Here is a 20450-nt window from a genome sequence, read left to right as displayed (position 1 = left end):
TTCTCTCTCTCCCCCTCCCTCTCCTGCGAAGAAGCTTAAGACAAAACCAGGAAGCCAGCGACCCTCACCTCCTCGGGGACTGGGAGGAAGGAGGAAAACGAAAGTCGCCGCCGCCGCGCTGTCCCCCGAGAGCCGCCTTTCCTCGGGCATCCCTGGGGCTGCGGCGGGACCTCGCAGGGCGGATATAAAGAACCGCGGCCTCGGGAAGAGGCGGAGACCGGCTTTTAAAGAAAGAAGTCCTGGGTCCTCCGGTCTGGGGCGAGGCGAGGGAGCTTTTCTGCCCACGCTCCCCGGGGCCCATCGATCCCCCGCGCGTCCGCCGCTGTTCTAAGGAGAGAAGAGGCGGCCCCGCAGGCTCGCGCGTGGGGCGAAGCAGCATGGGCGGTCGGTGCGCGCTGGCCCTGGCGGTGCTCTCGGCCTTGCTGTGTCAGGTAGGCTGGCAGGTGGGGGCGCCGCAGCCCTGCGGGGTCGCACTGGGGGCCGGGGCGCGGGGCAGGAGCGCGCGGGGAGGGGCGGACAGCGACACCGGCCGCGCCAGTCACGGCCCGAAAGGTGAATCCCGGGGACGAGGACCCCAGCGCCGGCCGTGCGGCGAGCGCGCTCGGCCCCTGAGCCCCCCCAGGCTCCCCGCGCACCTCTCACGCAGGGCCCACGCCCCCTCGCCCGGGCGGGTCCCGCGCCCTCACGCTCCCGCCCTCCCCCGCGCAGGTCTGGAGCTCAGGGGTGTTTGAGCTGAAGCTGCAGGAGTTCGTCAACAAGAAGGGGCTGCTGGGGAACCGCAACTGCTGCCGCGGGGGCGCGGGGCCGCCGCCGTGCGCCTGCCGGACCTTCTTCCGCGTGTGCCTCAAGCACTACCAGGCCAGCGTGTCCCCCGAGCCGCCCTGCACCTACGGCAGCACCGTCACCCCCGTGCTGGGCGTCGACTCCTTCAGCCTGCCCGACGGCGCGGGCGCCGACCCCGCGTTCAGCAACCCCATCCGCTTCCCCTTCGGCTTCACCTGGCCGGTGAGTGCCGCACCTGCGGGCGCCGGGCCGGGCCTGAAGCGGGGCGGGCGGAAGGACGCGCTGAGATTCCGCTTCTGGCGCTCGGTGGCGGGACCTCGGGGACCTCACGAGGCGCAGGTGGGCGCTGCGATCTGCCTGGCGGCGGCCCCAGGGCTCTGGCCCAGCAGCACGGAGACCTCGCCCCGGGGCCCCGCGGGCTGCAGGAGGGGACCGCGCTGGGGCGAAGAGGAGAGGCCGAGCGCGCCCGGGAGGTTTCCGTATCCGGCCTCTGTGCCAGGTCACCAGTCAGAGGCGCCCCTTCACATGGGAAGGTTCTGGTTTCCCGACTCCTAGACGCGTTGGTGGCGCAATTACCTGCGGAGCGCGACCGCTCCCACCCGGAACGTGCCCATCCCCCGAGAAAAATGACAACGGCCCTCCGGCCTCTTCCACCCTATCCTGCCTGCATTCTCTCTCTCTCTCTCTCTAATTAAAAAAAACAACGTAATATCCTGTAGTATAGGCTGAAAACACACGTCAGGAAACCACTCTTTAAAAAGTTCTTCCATTTCCTTAGGGAAGGTGAGAGCAGGCAGGAGATGCGTGGAGACCCTCTCCAGACACGCTGCCCCAGACCTGCAGCCTTCAGGCCTCTGTTGCTGACCTGGTTGTTATGAATGATCTTGCTTTTTGCCCTTTTCTTTTCGTTACATTTCTGGGTTGTCTTACTTCCTCTACCCTCTCTCCCAGGGCACCTTCTCTCTGATTATTGAAGCTCTCCACACAGATTCTCCTGATGACCTCGCAACAGGTAAAAACAAAACCCAAACCCCAAAACTGCTTCCCCCAGTTAATAGCATTGGACTTTGCCCACCCATCCCGCGACCAAACCCAGACAGCTTTCATTCTGCACGAGCCCCCAGAAAGTTCAGGGTGGCGCGACTTGGGCCTCCTTCCTGTAATGAATGTCTCGGTCCACCCCCCCGCTCTGTCCCCAGTCTCAAGGTTCTCGGTCAGAACCAACCAGGAACATCTTCTCCCCACAGAAAACCCAGAAAGACTCATCAGCCGCCTGGCCACCCAGAGGCACCTGACCGTGGGCGAGGAGTGGTCCCAGGACCTGCACAGCAGCGGCCGCACGGATCTCAAGTACTCCTACCGCTTCGTGTGTGACGAACACTACTATGGAGAAGGTTGCTCCGTTTTCTGCCGCCCCCGGGACGATGCCTTCGGCCACTTCACCTGTGGGGAGCGTGGGGAGAAAGTGTGCAACCCTGGCTGGAAAGGACCCTACTGCACAGAGCGTGAGTCTCTGGGAAGGCACCGCCGGCTCACTCGTCCACCAACACGGACCTCGGGCAGGGATGAGGCTTCCTGAGCCTGGGGAAGCTTGGGACTGTAGAGATGTTCTGGTGGGGAAACTGAGGCCCAGAGGACAGAAGTGGATTGCTATAAGTCACAGCTCGCGAGTCTGGGAGTTGGGGTCAATGCAGACATTTTAACATCCAAGACTGTGTTTATCCACTATCGGAACTGCCTTTCTTAATCAGGGAGGCTTTGAGAGACAGGGCCAGGGGTCAGGAAGTAAAGCCAGTGCTACCCTCAGGGTGTGTGTATTAGAGAGGGAGAGGAGGAAGGAAGGGAGGAACACAGAAAGAGCTTGTGTGTCAGGGGCACGCTTTCAACCAGAGTTCCCTGTGCTGTGACAGCATCACACTGGGAAACGTTCCATTTTCTCTCTGGAGCTGGTGTGCTTGACCTCTCTGGAGCAAACGCCTTTCCGGATACTCCCTGTGAGGCGCACTGTCTGTGCTGGCCAGAGGGCAGGCTTTTGCTCCTGTGGGCTGCTGAGGCTGGGTCTCCAAGGCCTGTGTGGGCGAGGGGGTGCACAGCCCCATCGGGCTTGAATGCTTAGGCAGCGCCTTGTCTGGAAAAGCAATGTCTTCCCAATAGTGACGGTGGTTCTGCCTGCCTGATTATTAGGTATTGATATGTCAATTTAATGGCAGGCAGGTGACTAGGGCAGGGGTGGGGGCCATGCTGGCTCCTAGTTCTGGTTCATGGGGACCTCGAGAGCCCTCTCTCCAGCTTACTGAGGCCTCATCTGCACGCCTGGCCGTCCCAGCCCATTGGTACCGGATTTCCCTACAGCTGGGGATTGGGTCGGACCTGGAGCTGCCCAGAAACTCCAGGGAACTGTCATTCTTCTTGCTTGGAACTAGACAACTTTGAGGAGGCGCTCTGTGAGGCCCAGAACCTCTGACAGGAGCTGGGTAGTGCCTGGGGTTGAGGGTGGGTCTTCCCATTCACTGAGTGCCTTGATGTCCTCCTTACTTAGCTTCCCAAATTCCCTCTAGAACTCACTAAGTTCCTTCTAAGCTCTGCCTGGGCCTGAACTGGTTCGGTTTTTTCTTTTTTTTTAAACAAAGCAAAATAAAACTTGTGGAGCTGCTTGTTAATGAGTTTCATAACCAGGCAGCGAGAGCCAGCTCCAAGCCTCAAGCCCACTGTCCACCCCCTGCCCTGTGGGAGCCTCTGGCCAGTCTGCTGCCTCCCACCCTGCCTCCCTGCCTCTTCTTCACCACAGGGTAGCCAGAAACTTCGACTTTTTTCTTCAAACACTGAAGTCTCTCCCCGCCCCCAGCTCGCGCGTGCCGTAGATTAGATCTCTCCAGGGATAGGCGCAGGGACACCCGCCGGCTCCCATTGGCAGAAGGGGTGTGTGTGTGTGTGTGTGTGTGTGTGTGTGTGTACACGCGAGGGGTGTGTGTGAGGAGGTGGGGCCGGGGGCGCGGGGGAGGCCGGCATTGTTGCGCTGGGGCAGCTGCCGTAGAGGACAGACAATGGAGCAGCTGTCCTGCCCTGGCACCCTGCATACCAGCTGTCCACTCTTATCTGCACACACACTTTCTGGGATATTAAGAGGTGGAGCTTTGTGCATAGAATTGGGAAGTGGGGGAGGAGGAGGGGGAAGACTTCTGACCCTCTCTTAGAAGAAAAGGGGATAGGGTGGGGGTGGGGGCTTCCGAGAGCCCTTTTGTCCTTGAGCCACTGTGTTAAGAAGAATGCTCATCCCCAGGGCTGAGTCAAGTCCCAGGCTACTAGGCAGGGGGGTCAGTCCTCCACAACCTGGGGAGATTAACTCAGCTGGGATTTGCTGACTGAAGCCGGCAACTTGTGTCCCGGCCCCAAGGGCAGCAGCCCTGTTGGGAGGTACTTGGCGTGGGGCTTGACCCTGTTTTTCCTTTGCTTATAGCAATCTGCCTGCCGGGATGTGATGAGCAGCATGGATTTTGTGACAAGCCAGGGGAATGCAAGTAAGTCTGCACAAGGTGGTGTTTTGTTGTGTTGCCTTTTCTTGTTATCCTTTCACACCTGGTATATTTGTAAAAACAGCCTTATAGGTGATCATTCGAAAAACTCCGGTAAGATTGAGCAGGGGGCTGTTTTCTCGTGTTTCTACTTAATAAATGTTTGGCAGCATGTGAAGTCATGGAGTTGTCATTCATTTACGCCCCTTCATGGCTATGAGAATTTATAGAGAGTAGTTTAAAAAGAGTTGGCACAGGAAACGACAGTATCGTTCAATGGTTCTCAAATGTTGCCTCATCCCAGAATCACTCAGGGAGTGATTTTTGAGATGCTGACACTGGGGCTGCCCTAATACCCACGAAGCCAGAACCTCTGGTGGGGCCCAGGCCAGGCCACAGTTCCCAAGGTGACCCAGTGTTCTGCTGATGTGGAGAACCAGAGGCTCACTGATGCTGCGGGAGGATGGTTTCTAGGGTGAGGATGTCCACTGCAAAGCCAGCAACAGTCAGCCTCCATCTGAGTCTTCTGCTTTTCTCCAAGGTGCAGAGTGGGCTGGCAGGGCCGGTACTGTGACGAGTGCATCCGCTATCCAGGCTGTCTCCATGGCACCTGCCAGCAGCCCTGGCAGTGCAACTGCCAGGAAGGCTGGGGGGGCCTTTTCTGCAACCAGGGTAAGCCTTCTGTCCCTGAGGCAGCCTGCTCCCTCCAGAGCAGCCCTGGACTTCCCTGGCTGTTTGGTCACTGGAAAAATAAGGTCTTCCTGCATTTGACGTCGAGCTTCCTATCTCCTACTTTTCCTGTCCCCACCCCTCACAGACCTGAACTACTGCACACACCATAAGCCCTGCAAGAATGGGGCCACCTGCACCAACACGGGCCAGGGGAGCTACACTTGCTCCTGCCGGCCTGGGTACACAGGTGCCACCTGCGAGCTGGGGATCGACGAGTGTGACCCCAGCCCTTGCAAGAATGGAGGGAGCTGCACGGTGAGTTGGAGGCTCCGTGGCATCTTACCCCGAAGTTGGGGTGCCCTGGTGTTGAATGGAGTGTGTGGGCTCCTTGGAGCAACTTTGGAAAGTCTTTTCTGACCTCTCCATCATGTAGGATCTCGAGAACAGCTATTCCTGTACCTGCCCACCTGGCTTCTATGGCAAAATCTGTGAATTGAGTGCTATGACCTGTGCGGATGGCCCTTGCTTTAATGGGGGCCGGTGCTCAGACAGCCCCGATGGAGGGTACAGCTGCCGCTGCCCTGTGGGCTACTCTGGCTTCAACTGTGAGAAGAAAATTGACTACTGCAGTTCTTCACCCTGTTCTAATGGTAAGGGGGCAGCTGGCGATTGCTCAGAGACTTGGGCGAGTGGTCAATACTGAGACGGCATTAAAACGAGCATTTGTGAGTGACCTCCAGTTTAGGAAGCACTTTTATCCAGATCGCCAGGAATTCTCGATGGAAACTCTGAGTCTGGAAAGACCTGGGGAGTGAGAGAGGCTGGGGCATTTATTATGAAGTTCTCTGCGAAAACCTAGACCAAGCAGTGTATGACTTGCTCAGGGCCGCAGCCGCCTGGGGTTCAGTAAGTGATGCCCATGGGCCCCGGCCACTCCAGCTTCAGAGAGTGGCCCAGCTGTGTGGCCATCCAGCACAATGGTCAGGGGTGTCCCTGAGTGAGGACAGAGAGCCTCCTGCTAGCAGTGAGGGGCTGGCTGCCCAAAGCAGACACACAGCAAGGAGAGCTGGGCCCCAGATCTGCCAGAGCATTCTGGAATGGTCATCCTTTGCCTCCCTCCCTCCCTCCCCTGTTGTCAGTGCCTGCTCCTCTCACTCACTGTGTAACCGTGAGCAAGGACACCCTCGTTAAGCCTCAGTTTCCCCATCTGAAACCTGGGTCGAGTGGCACATGCTCTTGTCGGGCTGTTGTGGCGACTAATGCAGTCACCGGGCAGAGGGTTCTGCACAGCGCCTGTCCAGATGCTAGCCCACGTGGTTTCTAACTTGTAGAGCCAGACCTGGACACCTCTCGTATTTGAGGTCCTAGACCACGCCACCTTGCACTGTTGACTCACTCAGGCCACAGGCTGTCTTTGGTTTGTCTGGTTTCTACAGTGACAGACAGATAGATGCTTCAGAATGACTTTTTGGTGAACAAACCTACGAGGAGACACGTGACGCTCATGTCCCTGTGTTCCAGGCGCCAAGTGTGTGGACCTCGGCGATGCCTACTTGTGCCGCTGCCAGGCCGGCTTCTCTGGGAGGCACTGTGACAACAACGTGGACGACTGCGCCTCCGCCCCATGCGCCAACGGGGGCACCTGCCGGGACGGTGTGAATGACTTCTCCTGCACCTGCCCGCCCGGCTACACGGGCAGGAACTGCAGTTCCCCTGTCAGCAGGTGCGAGCACGCCCCCTGCCACAATGGGGCCACCTGCCACGAGAGGGGCCACCGCTACGTGTGCGAGTGCGCCCGGGGCTACGGGGGTCCCAACTGCCAGTTCCTGCTCCCCGAGCTGCCCCCAGGCCCAGCGGTGGTGGACCTCACTGAGAAGCTAGAAGGCCAGGGTGGGCCATTCCCCTGGGTGGCCGTGTGCGCCGGGGTCGTCCTTGTCCTCATGCTGCTGCTGGGCTGTGCTGCTGTGGTGGTCTGCGTCCGGCTGAGGCTGCAGAAGCGCCGGCCCCCAGCCGACCCTTGCCGGGGGGAGACGGAGACCATGAACAACCTGGCCAACTGCCAGCGTGAGAAGGACATCTCAGTCAGCGTCATCGGGGCCACGCAGATCAAGAACACCAACAAGAAGGCGGACTTCCACGGGGACCACAGTGCCGACAAGAATGGCTTCAAGGCGCGCTACCCCGCGGTGGACTATAACCTCGTGCAGGACCTCAAGGGTGATGACGCCGCCGTCAGGGACACGCACAGCAAGCGTGACACCAAGTGCCAGCCCCAGGGCTCCTCAGGAGAGGAGAAGGGGACCCCGACCACACTCAGGGGGTGCGTGCTGTGGGCAGGGCATCAGGAGGGGGTACCTGGGGGTGTCTTCCTGGAAGCACTGGTCCATTTCTCTTCCCAAATGTTCTCATGCATTCATTGTGGATTTTCTCTATTTTCCTTTTAGTGGAGAAGCATCGGAAAGAAAAAGGCCGGACTCGGGCTGTTCGACTTCAAAAGACACCAAGTACCAGTCGGTGTACGTCATATCCGAGGAGAAGGATGAGTGCGTCATAGCAACTGAGGTCAGTGCAGGCAGCGGCCGCTCGCTCCTCCTCAGCATGGGAGCACCTGAAGCCGGAGCATGGGAATCTGTCTCAGGCTAACTTCCCATTTGTCTTGTGGCCCCTCCAGGTGTAAAATGGAAGTGAGATGGCAAGATTCCTATTTCTCTTAAAATAAGTAAAATTCCAAGGATATATGCCCCAACGAATGCTGCTGAAGAGGAGGGAGGCCTCGTGGACTGCTGCTGAGAAACTGAGTTCAGACCGGGCAGGTTCTCCTCCTGAGGTCCTCGACGCCTGCCGACAGCCTGCCACGGCCCGGCCGCCTGCGGCTCTGCCTTCCGTGACGTCGCCGTTGCACTATGGACAGTTGCTCTTAAGAGAATATATATTTAAATGGGTGAACTGAATTACGCATAAGAAGCATGCACTGCCTGAAGTGTATATTTTGGATTCTTATGAGCCAGTCTTTTCTTGAATTAGAAACACAAACACTGCCTTTATTGTCCTTTTTGATACGAAAATGTGCTTTTTCTAGATGGAAAAGATGTGTGTTATTTTTTGGATTTGTAAAAATATTTTTCATGATATCTGTAAAGCTTGAGTATTTTGTGATGTTCATTTTTTATAATTTAAATTTTGGTAAATATGTACAAAGGCACTTCGGGTCTATGTGACTATATTTTTTGTATATAAATGTATTTATGGAATATTGTGCAAATGTTATTTGAGTTTTTTACTGTTTTGTTAATGAAGAAATTCCTTTTTAAAATATTTTTCCAAAATAAATTTTATGAATGACAACCAGAAGGCGTAGTTACTCGGCTTTGCCTTAGCGTGGACCTGCACTCGCCTGCGGCCTGAGAGGCTGAGGGCAGAGGTGGCCTTCGCTTCTCACGTAGTTACTCGGCTTTGCCTTAGCGTGGACCTGCGCTCGCCTGCGGCCTGAGAGGCTGAGGGCAGAGGTGGCCTTGGTGTTTCTCTTTTCAAGGCTTTGATTTCCCTGGATCCATGAGAAGCAACCCATTCCTCTGCTCCATCAGGAAGCTGCCTGCTGGCCATCATGAGTTGGTGATGGTAAGAGCAGGCACGCTCATGAAGCAGCCACGATTTTCTAATTCCATCTCCCTGATGCGTTTATTAGTTCTTTCCACAGAAAGAATAAGCATTCCTAATTCATTCCTTCATTCCTTCGTTCATTCATGTCAGTGTAGACTCGTGAGTTATTTTGTACCCAGTGGGTGACAGTTGTCATGATTTTGTCACCGTTTGGCATTAACATGGCCTCCGACTGGGTGTGGGAGTCATGGAAGCGGCTCCTCTGCTTCCTGTTGGTGGGCAGCCGTGTCTCTGAGCATGTCCCGCCTTCCGGCTCAGCAGGACCCCACGGGCTCCTTGTGGACTGACCCCACTCCGGCCCTGGAATTGGCCGCTTTTCCCCCACTAAGCCCTGGTTCCTTCTAGTGGAAATGGTAGCGATTGCATTTTTAACTTGTGCATACCTCAAAGCATTGAGCGGTTCCCAGGATGGACAGCAGGAGCTCCATGGAGGGACTGGTGTTCACTCTCCCTCAGACGGGACTCTGCTGTGCCTTTCCTCCTTGCATTAAGGGCACATTAAATACAGAGGCCAGCAACACCAGCGAAGAGAAGAAGTGTTTTGCTACCAACATTGAATCTTGAATCTGATGACAGCTCTCAGTCTAGTTACCAGTTACAGAAACGCAGGGGACTGAAAACTCCTTCCTGGATGCCCCACGGATCTGCGCAGCCAAATCCAGGGAACTCTGTAGCCAAATAAATTGCAAGGAAAAAACAAGAAAGTGGTAAAGGGTAACCTATAGATTCAAAGAGACACATATCAATCCATCGCAGCGTCTGGATCTGGTTCCTGTTTCAAACAGTTTAAAAAATTTATGAACCAACTGGAGAAATGTAAGCACTGACTGGGATATCCGAATGATTTTAAAGTATACTTGCTAAATATTTCAGATGTGATGTGTTATTACTGTTCATTTTTAAAAGAGACCTTCTCTTTTAGAGAAACATTCTGAAACATTTATGGATGAAACAATATGAGGTCTGGGATTGATCCAGAGTCCCACCCCCCACCGTGGGCACAGTGGCAGGGGAAGTCCCACGGGCACTGCTGGGGGTCGCTGCAGCTGGGAGTGGCCCACGGGGGCGCTCATTTTACTGTTCTTTCCTCTTTCGTATACGTTTGAAACGTCCCATAAGCGAAAGCATTAAGCTGGATTATACAGCGAATACACGCACACACACACACACAGTTTCCTGGTGTGTACGGACCGCCGTGTCTATGACGTGACCTACAGCAGAATGCATCTTAGGGAGACTTGCTGCTGTTGCAGAGGTACGTTGCAGACGAGAAATCTTGTAAGACCCAAACTAAGCCAATCAACCTGGGTGGAGAATGGGAGTCTGGTCAGGGACGTCGGTACCAGCGTCTCGGGGGTTCTGATTCAGGGTAGGTGATTACCCACTCTGCTAAGTCCCTGGAAGGAAACAGCAGAGTCCGCAGCGGTGCTGGGAGCAACTCCTTCCGGTCTGCAGAGGGGGGCGCTTTTCAGGGCGCAGTTCTGCGCATGTGCTCCGCTGGCGCCAGCCGACGCTTCCGGCTGCTTGTAGCGTGGAGTTCAAAATCTTTGGCTTGGCCTCTCCGGTCGTGCACCATCCGGCCCCTGCCTGTCCTGGAGCCTCATTTGGTTATTCTCCCACGGGTACGTTGCCGCTGGGCTCCAGCCAGTGCCCTGGCAGCCTGATCCTCCACCCGCCCCCACTCTGCGACCTGGAGCGTGACCCTCCCTCTGGTGACTTCCAGTGTGACCTTCCTCCGCCACGACAAGGACCCGCCTGGGTTACCTGCCGCACGTGACAGTGCCCTTGCCGCTTGCCCTGTGGCATGATTAATTTGTGGAGCTGTTTGTTTAGTGGGCGTGTGTCCCAGGAGACTGCAGCCTGAAAGAGGGCGGGCCGTGTTGGCCTTTGTTCACCGCTGCAACCCAATCCCCGCTTGGTGCTGGAGCGAGAAAACGTTCTCTGTCCACATGAACTATAATTTGAGAACACACAGACACACGCTCAGGACATTTCATCACGAAATAAGTTCCATTGTCGTGTTCACTTTTAACAATGTCACTAGGAGTTTGGAACCATAGCATGAAGCCAAACGCAGGGATTATCTGAGCGGGTGAAGGTAGTATTTTGTTTTTATTCTAATAACTGGCCGCCTAGATACAGCCCTGTATATGGTAAGAGTGCGTTTACTTGGTATTTAGCAAACAGAGCGCTATGCAGTTAGTAATTCCTCAGTCCATGCATTTTACAGAAAAGGCGGAGGGAAGGTAAATGGTTTCCTGAGGAACCGCTGAATGTCTAGAAACGTCAAGATGAAGAGTGGTATTTTGCATGCAAGGGCAGGCGCCGTGAGCACCAGGCCTCACAGGCAGGAGGCACATAGTAGGTCTGTGTTGAAAGTAGTGTCTTCCACTACAAGCATAAGACAACAGAGAGTACTTTGAAACTTTACACATTTGTCATTTGGAAATAATTCAGAATTAAGTTTTTAAGATGATATGTATTAGTGCAGAGTACTAGCATTTTTCCGGAACAATTTTAGTTACATTTATTTGCTCAAACAAGTGACTATTTCCATTTTGGAGAAGCCCATCTGAGCTAAATCACTTTGCTGCTGGGAAGGGCTGGGGAGGTGGTGGAGGTGTCATCAGGGTGTCGTCTGGCTAACACACAGTCTTTCTATTATTCTTGTTTCTTATGAAAACATTCATGGCTCCATGCCTGGCATTTGCTGAATCCATCTTCTAGAGATTACGATTTTAATAGAATCCGGAGCGAGGAAGCCAGAATGAAACAGCGTTTTAAAATATATTGCAACGTGAGCATCAGAACCTCTTGGTTTTTTTAAAGCACAGAAAAGAAAAATGACAAGACTCATGTCATTAATTACATTCTCAAAGAAAATAAGGTCAGTGTAAGAGGAAATAATCTAAAATTGCAGGACGGGGGATTCTCGTTGGATCGAGGCATGAAGGAAACTTCAAGGATGTCAGTGGTTTATCGAGGAAGTGCTAGAATCTTCCTCGGATACGACTGTTAGAAACCGAGCCAACCTTCCATGGTAAGAGGTGCAGACATGTGCCTCAGCTGCTAAGGGCCTTCCAGGCTGTTTCCTGTGCACCAACTTCCTCTGCTTCCTTGGTGTCTAAACCCATGGTCAAAGCACTATTCACGAAAAGTGTGTTAATGTTTTAAGTTAATTTGAACTTTAAAAATTATTGATCCATAAGGAAAAATATGTCTGCTTTGTGGTCCTGAATATTTTACAAGAACCTTGATTGCTTTAGTGACTCTTAATTCACAACAGTGCTGGGATATTCAACAAATAAAATCACTTTTCAGAAACAGGATCAGAATCTGCTACTTCCTGCCCCTCAGCCTGCCTTTCCAAACCCTCAAGTGGCACCTGGTGTAGACACCATGGATCTCAACAGCAGTACTTTAGCCTGATGCCTAGAACCTCTTACACTTTTATGGAAGTGGCCTGAGCAGTGTTTGTGACGGGATTGGTGGTGTTTCCATGTTTGTGTCTTGCACTGTTCCACCCTGACCTGTGGGGGGAGGGAGGAAGGAAGGAAGAAGCGGGGAAGGGTGTGTGGTGTCAGATGCTTACAACAGGAATTGCTCACCTGCAGAAGGGCAAGTATTGTTTCTTCAAGAATTTGTATGAATTGATTTTGTAAATTTCAGCTCTTTCTTAGAAGCTTAGCAAAAAATGTGGTATAAACATTTGAAATTAAAAATGCAATAAGCAACAGAGTGAGATCTTGTCTCTACAAAAAAATTTTAAAAGAATTAGCTGAGTGTGATGGTGGCACCTGCGGTCCCAACTACTCAGGAGGCTGAGGCAGGAGGACGGCTTGAGCCCAGGAGGTCGAGGCTTCAGTGAGCTGTGATTGAGTCACTGCACTCCAGCCTGGGGGACAGAGCAAGACTTCATCTTAAAAAAAAAAAAAATCAATATTAAAAAGGCATATTGCAAAGGGAAAAACACTCTAAATTTGAGAATTTTAGTTAAAATGAAAAAGCCTCAGTTAGGACCCTTTCTGATCCTCAAAGTCAATGCTTTTGAAACAGGAGAGGGAAGGGAGGTGGGGGAGTAATGGAGCTGCTGCCAAGGACGGGGGCAGGGGCCTCAGACGCAGGCTCCACTGCCCAGGACGGACCTGGCGGAGGACAGTTCAGTGTCTCCGTAGTCAAACAGGTGTCAGAAATGTCATGAAACCCCCAGTTTATTTGTCATGATTACACTCTAGCCCTGACCTAGCAAGGTCACTGGGCAGTGACTGGTGGCAGGAAGGTGAGGAAGAGAAAGAAATACAAATATTTAAGATGAGGCCCGATCAGAGAAACGAAATGGAAAATGAAATTAATTATCCCGTTGCTCTAAATGGTCTAAGTGCTCTAAAAGCACTTCTCATCTGTTTTTCTTTTTTGAGACAAAGTCTCGCTCTGTCACCCAGGCTGGAGGGCAGTGGTGTGATCTCCGCTCACTGCAAGCTCTGCCTCCCGGGTTCACATCATTCTCCTGCCTCAGCCTCCCAAGTAAGTGGGACCACAGGCACCTATCACCATGCCCTGCAATTTTTTTTTTTTTTTTTTTTTTTTTTTTTGTATTTTTAGTAGAGACAGGTTTTCACCATGTTAACCAGGATGGTCTTGATCTCCTGACCTCGTGATCCACCTGTCTCAGCCTCCCAAAGTGCTGGGATTACAGGCATGAGCCACCGTGCCCCACCAAGCACTTCTCATCCTAACATCCTCTTTCAGCAGAAGGAACTCATCCTGGTCTGAACTGTTCAGGTCGCTGTTGACTCTGCCCCCGGCTCCAACGGCACAAAGTCACCTCCTATTTAAAGATGCTACAGAGGACCCTGTCCGAACATGAGCTCCCAGGAGTGATGGAGGGGGAGGGCTGCCTTCCCAATGCCCTGCATGGAGAGCAGCAGAGACTGTGTTTGGACCCCTGCCACAGAAAAGGCTGCGTTGGCCGTGTCTCCAGGGAGGACAAACTAATTTTAACAAACTGACCCAAACAGAACTCGGAAGGTCAGTATGTTGCAATCTCCGGTCCTCCCGCCTGCTTCATGGTTCGTTCCAAAAGCTAAGTATGCTGTTTCAGTTTGATCTGCTATTTCGGGTGATCTAGTCCCTGTTAGTTCTTGACAGTCCAGGAGGCGCCTGGTGGGTGGAGAATCTTCCCCTTTCTCCTCCACAAATTTGACCCTTGTGGAGAAGGCAGCGTGGAATCTGCTGGGTTCTGAATGTCTCCGCCTTTTCTCCAGCGTGAGTGTTGGGCCTGAGCACGATCTCAGAGAGGCCTGGGATGTCGCCGGGGTGGTGAAGCCAGAGCGGGGCTGGGACTGGCTCTTCCCTGAGGCTGAAATCTGGCTTTTTGGCATTGGGCTTCTGCCTCTTACTGCCTTTGGCCACAGCTCTCTCCTCCACCCCGAAAGGCCCTTGGAGTAGAATTATGAATACAGTGGTGACAGCCTGGGCTCCAGGGAAAACGCGCTGGTGATGAGATGCCCAAGATCTTGTTTTCCAGACTTGGCTCTGCTGAGCAGCCCTGGAAGTTGAATCTTCACTTTGTTAAATGAGACATAAAGACTGTAAATTGTCTTTCCATCTCTGACATACCAAGCACCGAGTTTACCTCTTTTTTTTGAGACAGGGTCTTACTCCTTTTGCTCAGGCTGGGGTGCAGTGGCACAATCTCAGCTCACTGCGGCCTTGAACTCCTAGACTCAAGGGATCCTCCCACCTCAACTTCCTGAGTAGCTGAAACCATGGGCATATGCCACCACTGCGCCCAGCTAATTTTTGTATTTTTTGGAGAGATGGGGTTTTGCCATGCCTCAGACTCCTGGGCTCAAGTAAGCCTCCCACCTTGACCACCCAAAGTGCTGAGATTATAGTCGTGATCCACTGTGCTGGTCCAAGCTTCCCTAGTTTATAAGGTGGAGTCAGATGTCTCATGGCAGACTGGATAAATACCTGATGTCATTTACTCTGTGTGTGTGCGCGTGTGTGTGTGCGTGTGCATCTGTGTGTGTGTATGCGTGTGTGTGTGTGTGGTGGGGGTGGTAAGTTTGAAGGTAAGGTCTGTGCTGTTTCTCCCTTTTCATATTTTTTTTCCTTTCTACTCCCTCTTGAAGAGCATGATAATTTGGATAACAAAATGCCTCTTCATTACAGGGATAATTTGATGTTAAAACCCTAAGGTGAAATGAAATGGACTTAACAAATGCCTGCCTGCCTATCTTTTCTGTGGGGTCTAACTTCTACCCGCTTATTCTCTGGGAAACTTCTATTTCTTTTAGGTGCGTCCCACAGATTCATTTAAATGTTCACTGAGTGCTTCGTCTGTGCTGCACGTTGCTCGCGTGGTGGAAATAAATGAGCAGTAGAAGCTGCACCTGGCCTGAAGGCGCCCTGGGAATGAGGAGCAGAGGCTGTGCCTGGCCTGAAGGCGCCCTGGGAACGAGGAGCAGAGGCTGCGCCTGGCCTGAAGGCGCCCTGGGTCACTCTTGGGGAAACACAGTGCCCACTGTTGATGCTCACCAAGGCTCCGAGCCTGTGGGTAAGCCCCTGCCATGCAGTTGGCCGTGGATCTGCCCTCTGTGACCAGCCTAGAAGTTCACATGAATGGATTCTTCCTCAGCATGCTTCTGGATGGCATCCGTGCTTTCCTGGCATGTTGCTTAGGGTTTCTGTGAGAATTTCTCCAAGGGAGCCCTGGGCTGGGGAGGCTGCAGGGACCCAGCTTTCAAGCGGCAAAGGCCAGCGGCTTCTCCACAGAGTCTGTCCCTGCGTCCTCAGGCTGACGCAGGTTCTGCAAAGGGTCACCCTGACGGATGCTAACAGCTTTTTATTGGCTTCCTCTCCTCCCTGCCTCCCCTTCCTGTGCCCACATCTGTCTCTGGGGCTGGCAGGACATCAGGCTACTGCTCCATCTGGTTAAAGCTGGGTCCAGTTGCTGGAGGTGGGGCTCTGCTGGGAAGCTTGGAGACAGGGTGGAGACTGCGGGCAGGTGGCTTCCTTCTGGTTTGCCAGAGGGACCAGTAATCAGCACCACAACCCCTACCTACCCCATGGTTTATTTATCTGATTAACTCATCATCATCTGTGGACACCTAGAACGGGGTCTTAGGGTGACTGATTGCTTGGGAACAGGCAGGGGAGGGACTCAGGGCACCAAGGGGTCGCAGGACTTGAGTCGGGGTCAGGATGTGGATTGGGTACAATAAACAGAATTGTACAATCCTGGACCACTGATAATACCGAGGACCTGTGTGTACCTGCTCCCCACTGCACACACCTTCCTTGGTGTTGTCGTAGAAGTAGAAGCAGAAGCAGAAATACAAAGTTTCTTTCTTCAATGCAAGCCACAGCAGTTCTGGATACAATTTCCAACACGCCCCTCCTTGCACCTCACTGCCTTTCCTTCCTGCCCGATCCCTGGGCCCAAAACCCCCATGACTTTTTTAAGCCATAAACACACTGGTTCAGAAAGACATCTAGCTGAAAGAAGAGAGTTATGCCCTGATTGGTCTTCACCTTAATTCAATTTAAACCGAAGCAATCGTGAGTCACTGTACTCCATGGTGATGGCTCATCACCGCTTGGGAGCTCCACGCACCTCACCTGGGGCAGCTGTGTTCAGAAGGCAGATGGGAGGTCAGGTGCTCCTCGCAGGCCACAGCTGACCACCCCTCGGAATGCTTGCTCCTAATTCTGCATCCTCAGCTTATTCAAGGGAACAATGTTACAAACCCATGCTGAGATACCCCCTTTCCCCCCCGTGGATCTTAGGGAGTGGGGCCACTCTGGGGCTTGCTGCTGTGGTGTCAAACCCTGGAAGACAGTGGGATCTGAGACAGACCCTCGTGTGACAGACCCTACCACCTTGGCTCCGGAAGATACCTTTGTACCTCTGCTTGCCTCCCACTTGCACGAGGTTCTGAGTCCTTCTTTCCATCAGACCGAAGTCGTAGCACGCAGCTGGGGTGTTGCCCGCAGTGCTCAGTGATGGGAGAGCTTAGGGAACATTCGCTGAGTGAGAGAGATGAATGAAGATTCTTGAATTCGGGAGGCTGTGATTTTGTCAGACAAGAACACCATGTGGGAAATTAGGGCCCAGAAGACTTGTTCCCAGTTGGACTGGGCTTATTCGACAGTCACCAGAACCTGGTCGCCTCTTCTTGTGGGTTGAGAAGTTCTTGCCTCTCAAAGGGAGTTAAAACTGCAGGGCTCTCCTCCCTGGAATGCCAGGTGAGAAAGGCCAGTGAGACAGATGCCAGGGCCCTGGCAAGGCGGGTGCAAGGCCCCCAGTTCAGGAGGGGCCAAAGGAAGCGTGTTGGGCTGGGGCCTGGTGTCCACGGCCCATTTTGGGCTTGCACAGCACTGAGGCTCGGTGACAGGAACCTCAGTGACAGGAACCTCGGTGCCGTTCATTCCTTGGGGAGGGGATGGAGCCCTCATTCCACAGGCCCTCAGCCTTCCCCACTGGGGCACTCAGGCTGAGCCAGGGGGGCAGAGGGGGCGGCAGCCCCTCTGTGGAAGCTCAGCGTCCACAGGGACACGCACAGCAAGGGAGGCAGAGCTGGGCAATATCCATGCAGTGTGAAGATATTTAGCAATCCGTTGGAAACTGAACTCAATGCAATGGCTCAGAAGACTGGTGATTCGCCCTGATTAGATCGACCGGTCCTTACAAATTGCCTTTTCATGTTACGCTGTCAATAACTGGCGTGTGTGTGTCATAACATTATTATGCCCCAGATAGAAGATTCCAGAGGGAGAGACTCAAAGCTGCAGTTGCCCAGAGCCTGAGGGGAGGCAACCAGTTTCACTCCCAGCTGTCACTCAGCTGGTCCTTCCCTGCACACGGAAGATGAGAGGAGGCGAAGCTGCGTGAGACCCTCCTGAGAAGGTGCCCCACGGCTCCCGTGGCTTCTCCTGCCCCAGCTCACCTCTAAACCAACGCTCTGCGGCCAGGGCAGGGGCATCCTCTCCCCACACAGCTCCGAGGGTCCCTGCCACTGGCTGGGCACCAGAGAGGCTTTGTGATTGTCCCCAGCCAGCATTCCCTCCCTGGGCCATGAGCTTTCTGAAGAGAAGGGTGATCTGCTTCCCTCCATCCCTCTGAGGCATGTCCTGCAGTAGATCCCAGTGATCATGGAAGGTGGAAGGAGAAGCGTGGGAAATGAGGATGTGGGGTTAGCAGGAAGTGACAGTGCCCGTGCCGCTGCCTGAGGGCCTCGCAGCTGCTCGTGAGGGGCACCACTGGTACTGTGTCCACCAGCAGCGAGGGTGTGCTGAGCCCAAGGTCACCGGCTCCAAACAGCTGCAGGTGCATCTCAGCCAGGTTCTTCCCTACAGCATCAAAGCACCCTGGGTCCTGGCTCCTAGGTCTTGTGGAATTTGCCTACAGCACAAACAGCCTTCTGGAGAGCTCCACACAAAGAACGCAACAGCCCCCCTCGCCTCCAGCTGGCTACGTTCTACGCGTCGGGAAACCAAGGCACACAGGCATCACCTTGGGCCACACGGCTGGTACAGGGGGAGGTGGCTGTGAGACCACACTCTTCAGGTTCCACAGAGCCACCGCGGCTGATGCAGCCTCCCCACGGTGACCCCCAGGCCCTACTTCCCTGGGGGCTGGAGCCCACACAGCCGTCTCCTCTCTACGCCACGTGGGCAAACCCGTCTTCTCCACAGGAAACCCAGCTGCCTCTAGAAATTAACTACATTCTAGAAAGCGGGTTTGACTCCTGCATACACTTTTACTTTCTCATTTTGGTCTCCAGAGGAAATGAAAATCCACAACTAGCACAGGACATGTGTGTGACCTGCGTGGCTTGCACCATCTGTCATTTTCCCACACATCAGTGGTAACTGGGCATGCGTGGTCCTCACCCACGGGAACTTCCTCGCCCCGGGTTACTTCTGGACAAAGAAGTCTCTGCAGCCACCCTTTCAGTGTCTGCATGCCTTATCCTCCCTCCTCCCCAGCCCGAAGCCAGGGCCCAGGGCCTGCAGCCGCCTTGTGCCCCCAAGCTGTGTCTCACAGGGGCGCCCACCCTAGTGTGCCAAGCAACCTGCTGATGGGCAGATGGAAGGAGCCCTTTCTTGGCCTCCAGAGCCCAGTAAGAACCAGCTCCTGGTAACAGGGGGGTGAAGCCAGTGACATGGGCTGATAGGAAGTCATTCCATTTCAGAAATCATTTGAAAATAATTGGATCAATGGTGTGAAAGACAGAAGAAAGGCCCCTGGGCATGGCTTCCCCTGGCCTTCCAACTCCAGAGCTAACAGCACTTTGTGGATTAAGCCTCAGGCCCTGAGATGTGGATTAGCCTGGATTCCCCAGGGAGCCCAGTGGAAGAACAGGGTCTGTACAGGGGACAGAGCGAGGAGTTTGGCAGTGGCATGGGTGGGGGTCAGCAAAGCTAGAGATGCAGTGTGGCTCAGAGACAGGGAAGGGGCCAGGAACCCAGGGATGCGGCCACATCTAGAAACGGGAAGAGGCATGAAGATGTTCTTTCGGAGTCTCTGGAAGAAGCCAGCGTGCTGATGCGTTAGTTTTTACCCCAGTGGAACCAATATCAGGCTCCTGACCTGTGGAACCATGATGGGTTGAATGTGTGTCTTGTCAGCCACTCGGCTTGTGATGGCAGCGAGAGCTCTGCAGGAGGGGCTGTGAGCCGATGAAGAGGGAGGGTGTATGGTGGCCTCCGCCTGCCCCCCTGGCCATCTGCAGCGGTGGCCCCATGTGCTCATTAGAGCTTGATGCCCTTGTGCCTTGAAGACTTAGTCCAGACATTCTACTAAAGTGAAGATGGCGGCCGGGCGTGGTGGCTCACGCCTGTAATCCCCCCAGCACTTTGGGAGGCCGAGGTGGGTAGATCACTTGAGGTCAGGCGTTTGAGACCAGTCTGGCCAACATGGTGAAACCCCGTTTCTACTGAAAATACAAAAATTAACCAGCTGTCATGGCATGCGCCTATAGTCCCAGCTACTTGGGAGGCTGAGGCAGGAGAATTGCTTGAACCCGGGAGGCAGAGGTTGCAGTGAACCGAGATCATGCCCTCCAGCCTGGGCGACAGAGTGAGACTCCATTTCAAATAAATAAATAAATAAATAAATAAATAAATAAATAAATAAATAAAAAATAAAAATAGCCAGGAATGGTGGTGTGCACCTGTAATCCCAGCTACTCAGGAGGCTGAGGCAGGAGAATTGCTTGAACTTGGGAGGCAGAGGTTGCGGTGAGCTGAGATTGTGCCACTGCACTCCAGCCTGAGTGACAGAGCGAGACTGTCTCAGAAAAACAAAAAACAAACAAAAAACCAAAGTGAAAATGGCAGATGATGCCACGTGTCCCCTGACCCCACACTGCCATCCGTGCAGAGAAGTGAGCAGGACGCTTCAGTGGGCGCTGGGAGGGAGGCGGCACGTCACCATGGTCCATGCCCTGAGCGGTTTCGGGGTGTGGAGCTCTGCGCACGGATGCACCTCTCAGGCCCCTTTGTCTCAGCCAACAGTTGAGTGCAGTCAACTGTGTAATCCAGAACCCAGAGTACTTCTCTAGGAAAACTGCTCAGTTCTTTCCAAAATGCCACGAGAACTTCAATGATGGGAACAGGGAACAGGTGCTGGGAGCAGCTGCTGCCGATTCACGGCTCTTCTTCTTTTAAATACGTTTTCTGTGGGGAAACCAAGGGCTTTCACAAGCATTTTGCTCTGAAATATTCAAGGAATGTTTCTTGTTTTTTCTTATTACAGCAACAGTTTTAGTATTTATAAGCTGAATCAAGAGGCCTGCCACAGAACTAGGGAAG

The 20450-nt window shown here is 53.7% G+C and overlaps 1 protein-coding gene and 1 long non-coding RNA gene across 2 annotated transcripts; both read left to right on the top strand.

Moving 5' to 3' along the window:
* Nucleotides 1-330: 330 nt before the first annotated feature.
* DLL1 (delta like canonical Notch ligand 1) lies at nucleotides 331-8312 on the top strand. Its single transcript, XM_008007903.3, has 11 exons — nucleotides 331-431; nucleotides 709-1005; nucleotides 1735-1795; nucleotides 2031-2288; nucleotides 4241-4301; nucleotides 4837-4967; nucleotides 5113-5282; nucleotides 5401-5617; nucleotides 6489-7287; nucleotides 7412-7529; nucleotides 7639-8312. The coding sequence occupies exons 1-11, from the start codon at nucleotides 378-380 to the stop codon at nucleotides 7642-7644; spliced, it is 2172 nt and encodes a 723-aa protein (XP_008006094.1). The 5' UTR covers nucleotides 331-377; the 3' UTR covers nucleotides 7645-8312.
* A 1805-nt stretch (nucleotides 8313-10117) lies between these two features.
* On the top strand, nucleotides 10118-16180 carry LOC140713224 (uncharacterized). The gene is made up of 3 exons (XR_012095116.1): nucleotides 10118-10249; nucleotides 13377-13655; nucleotides 14930-16180. It is a non-coding gene; the product is annotated as an uncharacterized lncRNA (long non-coding RNA).
* The last annotated feature ends 4270 nt before the right edge of the window (nucleotides 16181-20450 follow it).

The sequence above is a fragment of the Chlorocebus sabaeus genome, chromosome 13 (genome assembly GCF_047675955.1).
Source record: "Chlorocebus sabaeus isolate Y175 chromosome 13, mChlSab1.0.hap1, whole genome shotgun sequence".
Taxonomy (NCBI): Eukaryota; Metazoa; Chordata; class Mammalia; order Primates; family Cercopithecidae; genus Chlorocebus; species Chlorocebus sabaeus.
The sequence above is the reverse complement of the archived record's forward strand: the minus strand, read 5'-3'. Positions and strand labels throughout refer to the sequence as shown.